We start from the raw sequence: 11,052 nt of genomic DNA on the forward strand, positions 1-11,052 counted from the left end.
ATCATCTTACAGGAATTCCAGTCCAGGTGATGTGTCTCTCAGCTCAGTAATGCTGCCAAACTGGAAAAGCATGAAGTGGAATAAATTAAGGCTTCAACTGAAGAGTTTAGCCTAACATGGTTAAATAGACTTTCCTTCTTGTGACCTGCAGTGCTTCTCGAAAATACTGAACCCATTCCAGGGAATCGCAAATGGTGAGCGTGCGTGAGAATGAAAGAAAATACCAGAGTGAGAGAATAAAGAAGAAATAGTGGTTGTCAAGTACAGTAAGTACTTACAAATAACACTGCAGAGAGCACCAGTCCACTGCATTGTAATGATCATAGTATAAAGTATACAGTATACTGTATTAAATTACCATATGTATACGTACTGTATGTTCTTTTTCCATTAGAAGCACATTGAGATTCCCTGTTCAGAATCTGCTATTCAAATAAAATGTAACTTACCTTGACCTGTGTGTTCAGGTCAAGGAAGGGTTAGTGGCTGTGCCGAAGGAAGTGTGTGTGTGTGTGTGTGTGTGTGTGTGTGTGTGTGTGTGTGTGTGTGTGTGTGTGTGTGTGTGTGTGTGTGTGTGTGTGTGTGTGTGTGTGTGTGTGTGTGTGTGTGATCCAGATGATATTTCATACCACTGGAGTTATGAGCAGGATTAGAGCAAGAATCACATTACTGTACCACCAACATTTAATTTAATGTTATCTCCATCTGGCACTATGGATGCAAAACTGTAAAAACAGAAGGCTCTTTTTTATTATTATCTTGTTCCAGGCTTATCCCTTTTAAGCTTTAGCTACAATGTTTCTCATGGAGAGACAACTCCTGTGAAACACATTTGTTTGGTTGTGGGATAACAGAGATGGACGATCTGATGATAAAGTAATCGGTCCAAGATGATTAATCAATGGACTTGGTGATTTTCTCATACATATTCTTTTATTGAAATGTGTCACGGTATTTTGGATCAGACTTTGTGGTTTCTTCAACAAAATGCCACAACACTTTACAGTGGAAAATCTCTCACAAATCCACTGATGGCTTAATAATAATAGTGGTCTAATGGTTACGTATGGATATAGCCTCTTTGATATGAAACATATATAGTTGCAGAAAATACATTATATGAAAAGAAATAGAGAACATAGGAGAACATAATGGTATTTACTGTAAGTACCAAAATATATATCATGATTCATTATCGAATATGAACATATATGGCATTTATAATACTGTAAGTACCAAAAACATACGTGTATAAGTAAGCCTATGTGGTAAATGTGTTCATTAAAGGGGAACACCACTAATTTTCAACATTTTACTAACTATGTCATTAATATACCTTAGAGCTGTCTGTGGAAATAAGAAAAAAGTTCCCCCATTCTGTGTTTCCTAGAAATGGAGGTATGAAAAAAAAACATTAACATGGTGAAACACATCTTGATGACATCATCAAGATGTGATTCACCATGTTAATGTTTTTTTTCAGTGGGGGGGGTTTACAAATAAAACCAAATGGATCCTCAGGCGATGAATGAACACAGGATTTGAATGTGCTCATGTTGACATCCATGCAGCTCTAGGCCGTGTCAACTGTGTGCACAGCCTCCTGAGATAACAAAGCATACCAGCACATCCCAGGTTGACACCACCATGCTACCATAACAATGTCTTCCCGCCACTTCTCTCATCAGTGTGTTTGAAGAAATGTGTTTCACTCACGTTTTCACTGACCACTCGCAAAACCCAGAGTGTGAATTTAACACAGACCGTCAAAACATTTTCACAACTTCAACATGGAATTCACGCTCAGTATTACAGTGCAGGATGATTTTTCCACTGATTGTAACGTAAACTTGTGTGCCATGTATGAGATTAACGCGCACACAAAACCATCACAACCATCATAAAATAAAATAAATTAAAACACTCAACTGACGCGAGACAGGACTCAATTTAGTGCAATTACGTAAATAACAAAAAATATGCGAGTATGTGGAGACAAAACAACACTTAATAATAAAGCACTGCCACTGGGGCCCTTAAAAGTGTCTGTGTGGGGGAAATTACAGGGTAGCGTTAAAAAACTAAATGGAAGTGATACTATTCAACACAGTAAAACCCAATCTCCGCTGAGAGAAATCATCACACACACACACCACACCATCCATTACATATTTGAGTGCTTGCCGCTGCGGTGATTTGAGCAGATAATGGCATTGCAAGCTGTGATCCTGGATGAGCTTAGCAGGGGAAGAGGCCGGAGAGCGGCAGCGCTCCTACTGTAACTCTGCCTCGGGTTTCACTGCAGGGATTTGGCTTTTATTGTCAGCGTAAAGAGGCAGAACAGTTTTGCCATTGTTTGACGCTTGTTGTGCAATATGCCATTAAAAAAGAGAACCGATGCATGAGGTAACGTATTGTGTTCCATGAGTTTATGAGTGTGAGTTATGCTGTACAGTTACACTACAGCATTGGTTATCAATTTTGTTTTTACATAAATCTCCTCAGGGGGGTCCCTGGCACAAACTTGTTTGGGGGGTCTGCGGCCAAATACATAATTACGTGGGGGTTCCTTTGAAACGAAACAGTTGGAGAACCACTGCTGTACAGTCTATAGACCTATGCTATATCTGTGCTGGTGAATGAGTGTGCGGTGTGTGTGTGTATGTGAGTGAGTGAGTGTTCGTGTGTACCCGCGTCTCTACATGTATGTGTACCTACGTGTGCATGTGAGAGTGCATTTGCAGTGTTCACATGGGGGGGGGGGGGGGTGACAGCTACCTCTCTGACCACATGTTGAACAGTGAAAACAGCAGCCCTCAACGTGCTTCTTTGTACCCAGGGGGTGTTTGTTTAGTCTGGGGGACAAACCACTGGCCCCATGCCCTACACAAGGGAGCATGAATGGAGGCCTCTTTGGCTCCTGTGTGAGGAATAGAAGCTAACAAACGCTAACCACCATGGCGAGTCATTAAGGTGACATTAATGAGCTGTAACGAAGTCAGGACCACTGTTCTCTGGCTCCCAATTTGAAGTTGGGGAATAATGAATGATTTCGCCTCTGTCGGGGTGGTTGCATGCCCAAAAGCGTTGCTTTTCAGGAAATACAAATAAAAGAATATGTATTCCAACGGATCCAATGTAGTTATTATTTAATCACAAGCTCTTACTTTTCATTGGTTCAATATTTATGAAACTACAGACACACTTTCACTTCGGCAATTTTTTGCTACTTTTTGCAACTGACTGAAGTATAATGAAGTAGGGCAATAAAAAACATACAAAGTTGAAATATGGAGATACACGGTTATGTCCGACAGCAATGATTTGAAGAAACCAAAGAAGAAATGTACAAATCTGAAAATGAGCCAAATGGATCATTGTACAACAAAGTATAGGGTTTAAGTGGTTCAAAAACGTCTTGGTAACTGTAGTCTTGCATGCACATTCTGCATTGACAGATGTTGTCATGTTTAGTCAACCAGTGTGTTGAACTTTATTTCACCCTCTAAAACCACCCTAATCATTGCTAGCCTGCGGCATGGCCATACTATTTTTTGTTGCCTATTATTTTATTATTTTTTACAGTGGCAGGTTCGTCTGGTTTCCAGGCTAAATTATTGATGCATTATTTCCAAATTGAGCTACTATAGATTAGATAGGTCATATGCAGATCTGCATATGGTGAAAATATGATATATATTGATTTTGCAACCCATATTGCAAAATCACACCCGTGTGAAGTGAGTGGTGCAACTCTGTGTGGGGGTTCCAGTCCCACAGGAACGCACCCAGGGTGCCGGCCTACCAGCCACAATATTTCACTGAAGTTGATAAGAAGTCATAATAGGCTCTGGCCTGACAGCGTGTCGCGTGTTCGAGTCCCGTTCATCATGACCTTTCTCTCTCTCCCTCTTTCCTGTCAATCTTCACTTGATAGTTGATACTATCAATAAAGCCAGAAAAGCCAAAAAGAAATCTAAAAAAAACAGGATATACTTTTGTATCTCCAACAAAAGAATATAGAATAACTTTAAATAATCAATACATTCCCTATAGCCTTCATTTAAACCTGGGTCTCCCGCATTGTGAACCCAAACATCGCTCTTGCAAAGGGGAATCTGCCTTTTTTTTGCCGATGGAGATATAGGCTTCCGGCAGGGGTATACTCTGCTTTGACCACCCCCCACTAGGAAACCTAATCCTGGATGATTCCCAGATTCCATGATTCCCCTGGATATGAAATCTGGTTTTACCGCATGGGGGGGGGGGAATAATACATCAAACGACTCAACTAAAGGGGGGAATCCCTATTGAGCATGAGCCTTCCTGTGCATGTATTGTAGTGACACCGTGTAGGTCAATGAAATACTTCTTAGTTCTGGTAAATATTAGAGTGCGGTTTGTGAAAAGACAGAACTGCAGAAAATGGTGGGAAAGAATCTATACTTTGTGGTTCCTAACAGGATGTGTCTAATAACGGGGTACGTTCTGTAATGGCAATCAGGGGGAAATGTGTTGTCAATGTGGTGAAGGAAGGTCACTTGGTCAGTGTGAGGCACTTCAACATATGGGGCTCCATTTTCGTCACCGCTAAACCCCTTATCCTTTTTTACTATTTTGCATAGTTTTGAATAGTTAAAATGGCCAGTCTACAAGCTCACAATGTGTCAATGTAGATTGGCTAGTTGAACTATTCAAAAATGTTCTTCAAAATAGTAAAAAAAAAGGCAAAGACGTTTAGGGATAAGGGGGTTAGCGGTGACGAAAATGGAGCCCTGAGTATGTGACCCCTGTCTGCTCAGCTGCACCTGACTGCAAAAGAACCAGCTCAAGTGCTGACGATGTGGAAGTATCTTAAATAACGGCAATATGTTTACTTTACACCAATTATAAAGACATATACGGTATAGACACACACATACACATAAAACACACAAATATCAAAAGAGATTGATATACCCATCATATAACAGTCAGGGTCACACACATAAACACACTTTGATAATAGCTCTCAAACATGCACACACGCGTGCACACGTCCACGTCCACGCGCACACACACACACACACAATGCAGATGTATATCAACAAGTATCCTCTACTTCCGTGCCGCTTATTATTCCCCAAATTGCTAGTTTCCTGCATGTCTGCGGGCTTTGGTCTAAACTCTGTCACAGTACTGGTGGGCTTCTAAAGACCACCGTTCACTGCCCACCATCAACTGGGTCAGCATGAGATGGAGACATCATTGACTAACAATTCAATTACCCATGTGGGAGGGGGGGGGGGGGTGGAGACAGACATAGTGATTGATATTATTATTTCATATTTTACCAAATTACCGCCCTCCCACCCCACAATTAGGACTTTTATGAGTCAACCACCCACATGTGCCCCAACCTAAACTGATTTATCTACTCACTATGCAATGTCACCTGATTTATATGTAGTTGCAGCCATGTGGGTGTTGCAAAAATAGCAGGCCTGCACAATGCATCGCAACTTCACATCTGTTCATATCTTTCTCTCTCGATCAGCTCTTTTATTCTCTTTTGTCTGTCTGTCTGTCTGTCTGTCTGTCTGTCACACACACACACACACACACACACAGTATATGTTCATGTTCATGTATACGGTAATTGTGTATGTGCAAAAACAATTGCACAATATATTGTATGTTGACCTCTGATATTATAATGCTAACTATTCTGAGATGATTGTGGGATGGGTCTGGGGAGGTTATTGGTTGCCAATTACTGCATGTGTAGGCTAGTGTCTTACTATTGACTGACACTTAACAGGTAGACAGATAGATACAGTAGAATAGATAGATAGATAGATAGATAGATAGATAGATAGATAGATAGATAGATAGATAGATAGATAGATAGATAGATAGATAGATAGATAGATAGATAGATAGATAGATAGATAGATAGATAGATAGATAGATAGATAGATAGATCTTAGCCTACCGTTGGCGTCTTTGCCGCAGATCAGATGCTCGTACACTTGCATCAGACCCCACAGCTCGGCGTCATTGTTGACAGTGGCCTCCAGTACCTCTGCGCTCACCGGACCGCCGCCGAGGGACCCCCCCTCCTCCTCCTCCTCCTCGCGCAGCATCACCTGCGCCGCCCGCGCGCCCACCTCCTCCGCCAAGCTCTCCACGCACGCGGTCAGGCAGATGGCGGCGTGCTCGTGCACGCGCACCGACACGCGGGTCTCCACCATCCAGCGGAAGAAGCGGCCCACGGAGAGGGTCAGCCCGCAGCGGGCGGACCTGCCCGCCGCGGTCCCGGAGCTCATGCTGTCCAGGGAGAGCGCTCTGACGGCGGACGCCGCGCACTTCTCGGCGAGGCCCCAGCTCAGCACCAGCCTGGCGGCGCTCTGGACCTGTGGCGTGTGCATGATAGGGGCAGTGTGGTCATCGTGACTGACGGCGTGACATTTTACATTGTAGGCTATTATATAGCCTACCATTTAATTGCCACAGAAATTATTGCGATTAAGAATTGCAGGCCTAATTGTGTTTTTGGCATTCGACATCATAAATGAATACTTTTCCGTTTGAACTTTATAAGCCTACTTATAAAGTTATATAGTAAAAGTTCTATTATACTTATAAGCTAGCTCTACTTATAAGCCTATAGCATGAGTGTGTAAATAGCATGCGTTGTAAAGAGGTAGATTTACCCATTTGTTTTGTTAGAAAATATATTGTAGCCTTAGCCTAGCCAGGACCTGAACATTTTTCAACATGGAAACAATTATGCAGACATTATTACGATCTCCAATCATTGCAATTAGGCTATATAATCATTTCTGACAGGTCTACTCTTAGTCTTATAATATAATAATCATTGTTTGTCAACCTCGAATCGCGTGCATCTCCGGTGAAGCTCGCTCAGTCGCTGCGCCTCGCGGGATATGCGCACCAGGGCCCTCCGCAGCAGCGCCGACAGTCTGTGGACGGCGTCCCAGCTGAAGGACGCGCCACTCCGCAGCAAGACCCCCCGCAGCTCCGCGTCGCTCCACGGGTACTCCTCCAGCTCCGGCAGACACGGACAACACTTGAGATGGAGGAGGAGGAGGTCGCCGCCCGGGTCCGAGTCCTCTGGCGCCGTGCTCACCGTGTCCCAACTGCCGTTCCTGCTGCTCATAGAGCCGGTGGTGGTGGTGTGGTGGTGGGTGTGCTGCTGCTGCCATGACCAGCAGGAACCTGCACCCCGCTGAGGGGAACTCGCGTGGGACTCGTGGGACTGCCTTCTGGACCGGGACGAATGAGACCGGCTGAGGGACTTGCAGGAGGAATCCACATAGCCGGAATCCAGACTCATGTCTTCCAGGGACTTCTTCGTCGTCGCACTACTGCTGCTCGTCATGATAATGATGGTAACTTACTTGGATATACGAGGTTATTCTTAAATTTGACGAGTGACTTTTACGCACAGCAGTAAAACAACATAGCCTACCAGATATCCATCAAAAGCAGAGCTTCTGTAGAAACGTTATAATAAGAAACATATGATAAATAGCCCCGGAGGTATTCTATCATTTCTATCTCTAGAATGGTATTGTACCTTATAAGAACCTGGATTTCATGCCACAACGTCCCTCTCCCACCCGGTCTGCCAAAAATAACCAAATATATGGAGGGGGTGAAGGTACTTTACGCACAGCGAACCAATCATCCGTCGGTGCTGAGAGGACCAATCAGACACACGTGCGCACTATAATGACTTGCCTGTAGTTTACTAGTACTGCCCTACAGCGCCACCGCGTGGGGGGATAATGGAGTTAATATTCGATTTTTTTTTATTTTGGACTGGACATAGATTGTGGTCTTTCAATTGGACTTCTTATTAGACTTATTAGAGTGTGTGTGTGTGTGTGTGTGTGTGTGTGTGTGTGTGTGTGTGTGTGTGTGTGTGTGTGTGTGTGTGTGTGTGTGTGTGTGTGTGTGTGTGAGTGTGTGTGTGTGTGTGTGTGTGTGTGTGTGTGTGTGCGCGCGGGCGCGTGCGTGTCCCTTTTGTCTTGCAGTGCGAGTGGCTGAGTGTGTGTGCGCTAGCTTAGATTTGCACAGCTGACACCAATATATACTAAGGGTGCACCGACGGACGACGCACGTTCCAAAGGATATGCTTGCTTTCATGGTGGCTTGTAAAACTTTCATCGTTTATTATAGAGAATTGCCTGTCTTTGAAGAACTTGCAGCAGCGAGGTAGGCAGCCAACTTGAGCCAAGCCTGCTATGTTGTTTATGTTTGTATTATGTTTATTCTAGCGTCTGTGCGTGATACTGATATTATGAGTGCTATTGTGTTGTGTTTAACAGAGGAGCACCTTCTACCTATCTTCTGAGGAGCACCTTCAACGCTTATCGCTACCATGATGATGCCAGTGATCAAGTTACACAGAATAAGCCTAGGTATGTCTAAACGTGGGGTCTGGGGACCCCCAGGAGTCTTTGAGGAGGGGGATTTTAATTTATGAAAAACAATGTATTAAGAACATGTGTAATTGGAAGTGATGCCAAATAGCCAGCTACTATACCATACCAGACACAAACAAAGTTTGAGAACTGCTGTTTTAGAAGGAATTTGGGAATATAGCAGGGGTTTTCAACCCTTTTCATTTTTAAGGCCCATTATTTAGTTGGCATCTGAGCCTGCACGGACCACCATTTGATGAGATTTAGCCTGATCAGACCCAAAACTAAAGAATATTTTGTTGTTGGGTATTTTGTCCACAATTCCATGCTGTTGGCAAACGTTGATCAAAAAGTGTGTAGACTTCTTATAAATTAAGTAATGCAGGGACCCATACGGGTCCATTTGGTTTCATTTTACGATCTCAAGAGTTAACCCATTTTGAGCGGGAACCCCTTTTGGTGGTTACATACATTATAATTTAGCTATTGAAAAATAGCAGACCTACAAGTTCATAGCGCGGCACGGTGCCGGTGTTGCAACTTCCCTCCTCTTTCTCTCTCTCTCTCTCTCTCTCGCTCATTAGCAGGCAACAGTGCGGCACTGTCTCTCTCTCTGTTTCTGGCAACATCGCCCTTACTGGTACTAATAGTCATACTCGTGCTCATAGTAACATAGGTGCTAGCCCCTCTCGGAAACCCCCTGGGTCAGCTCATTCTATCATGCCGAACCATGGGGTCCCTGTTTGGAAGTTTGTTTTCTTATGCAAATGATAGAACGCAGACATAAATACCGTCGGAAACGTCGTCTCCGCGGCGTTTGAGTGATTCTGATCGTTTGAGTGATTCTGATTCTGAGAGCTATAGGATACAACGGACACCGCTGCAAATTTTCCTGTGTCGCAGAAGCCGTTAAGTATTTTTAATCTGTGTTTGACCGATTTGGTCGCTTTGATTCCTCTCTTCCTTCCTTGTTTATTGACATCCCATTGTACCGCCTATCTGGCTAGCTATGGCAGAGCAGATCAGAGGCAGGAACGTAGGGACGCATAGCTAGCCAAACCCCACAGCTGGTGGCGGTACAATGGGATGTCAATAAACAAGGAAGGAAGAGAGGAATCAAAGCGACCAAATCGGTCAAACACAGATTAAAAATACTTAACGGCTTCTGCGACACAGGAAAATTTGCAGCGGTGTCCGGTATCCTATAGCTCTCAGAATCAGAATCACTCAAACGATCAGAATCACTCAAACGCCGCAGAAACGACGTTTCCGATGTTTCCGACGGTATTTATGTTTGTGTACCAGGTAGCAGGTTAGCGATGGAACAGGACCCATGGTATGAAGTCTTAAAAATGTCAGAAACTTCACTACCATTGGGTTCTGACTTGCGGGGCTACATAGGTCCATGGATGGGTGAGTGGGTTAACTCAAAAATCATTAAAATGTGCCTCAAATCTTTCCGAAAATTGTCGTGATTTAGAACTTTTTTTTTTAATTTCGACGTTAGGCCTGAATGGGTTAAAGATCTAGAATGGTCCATTTTGTTACCAACTCTGCATCATTTAGCTGGGGACAACGTGGAACTCCCTCAAGGACCACTGGTGGTCCCCGGACCATTGGTTGAAAACCACTGAGCTATAGGATGCTCAATACGAGTACTTTATTTTAGTTGGAGTAACCACTTCTTTTACCCCTTTTTCTCATAGATGCAGATGGATCTCTGATCTACACTTGTCAGTTGTCATTCATGCTCATAGATCGGCTGTTTTTGGAGATTTGCTGCGGTGTTGGGTCAGACTTGCAGTCGTTGGCTCAGACGTTGCATTCATTCAGCCTAGTGTCAATTGGATGTTTTGGTACTCGGGTCAAAGTATCAGGGCCGGTACAGAGTACGAGTACTTGAGGGTGGTATCGGCCGGAGTAACCGATACCATTATCGGTGTCGGGACAACTCTATAAATTGCATAATAAATAAAAGGCAGAGACCCAGTCCAGAGCTTATTTGTTGCAAATGAAATGACTACGGTGTATATAAATGCATATATTTTACATATTTATAATTCCTCTGTTATTGTTTTGTATTCTCAGATAACTATTCGGCACCACCCCCGGTGAAACCAAATCATCCCCCTCGCGGTCGGCGTGGGAGGAGCTTTGACACATTTTCTGACCAGCAAACGGTGTGTAATCTGGAATACCACGGAATAGGTATGTCTAAAGTTTGATCAGTATTAAAGGACAACTTTAGTTCGTTTTTTTTAACCAAGGTTCATGTTTTAGGTTGTTATTGGAGAAAGTTAATTTTTCTTCATTTGCTGCTTTCTTTCGTTTTAGGGAATTTAGCTGTTTTTGACAGGGGGGCCAGTAGGCCTCCTTCACATTCAGTAGATCCTGTGATCTTCTGTGGCCAGATGTAATTTCCTGGGGTCTATTAGGACTATATAGTAAATAGTAAAAAAATACGTATTTAGGCCCATGCTCGAATGCCCCCGCCCCCCTGTCAAAAACAGCTAAAATCCCTAAAACGAAAGAAAGCAGCAAACAAATGAAAACGCTTATCTTTTACTTTCTCTAATAACAACCTAAAACATGAGCCTTGGTTGAAAAAAACAAAAGTTGT

The 11,052-nt window shown here is 43.4% G+C and overlaps 1 protein-coding gene across 3 annotated transcripts in view; it reads right to left on the bottom strand.

Moving 5' to 3' along the window:
* abtb2a (ankyrin repeat and BTB (POZ) domain containing 2a) overlaps positions 1–10,628 on the bottom strand; it is a 51,427-nt gene extending 40,799 nt beyond the window's left edge. For 2 of the 3 annotated variants that reach the window (XM_083759891.1, XM_083759889.1), the window contains exons 1-2: positions 6,875–7,610; positions 5,975–6,395 (exon numbers count right to left, since the gene is read on the bottom strand). In XM_083759891.1, the coding sequence (XP_083616017.1) occupies positions 5,975–6,395; positions 6,875–7,384 (931 nt within the window). In that variant the 5' untranslated portion in view covers positions 7,385–7,610. Of the gene's footprint in view, positions 1–5,974; positions 6,396–6,874; positions 7,611–10,525 lie in introns of those variants that run through there. The other variant, XM_083759890.1, reaches the window with a different exon arrangement.
* Positions 10,629–11,052: the final 424 nt, after the last annotated feature.

This window comes from Protomyctophum parallelum (genome assembly GCF_964188405.1).
Source record: "Protomyctophum parallelum genome assembly, chromosome: 2".
Taxonomy (NCBI): domain Eukaryota; kingdom Metazoa; phylum Chordata; class Actinopteri; order Myctophiformes; family Myctophidae; genus Protomyctophum; species Protomyctophum parallelum.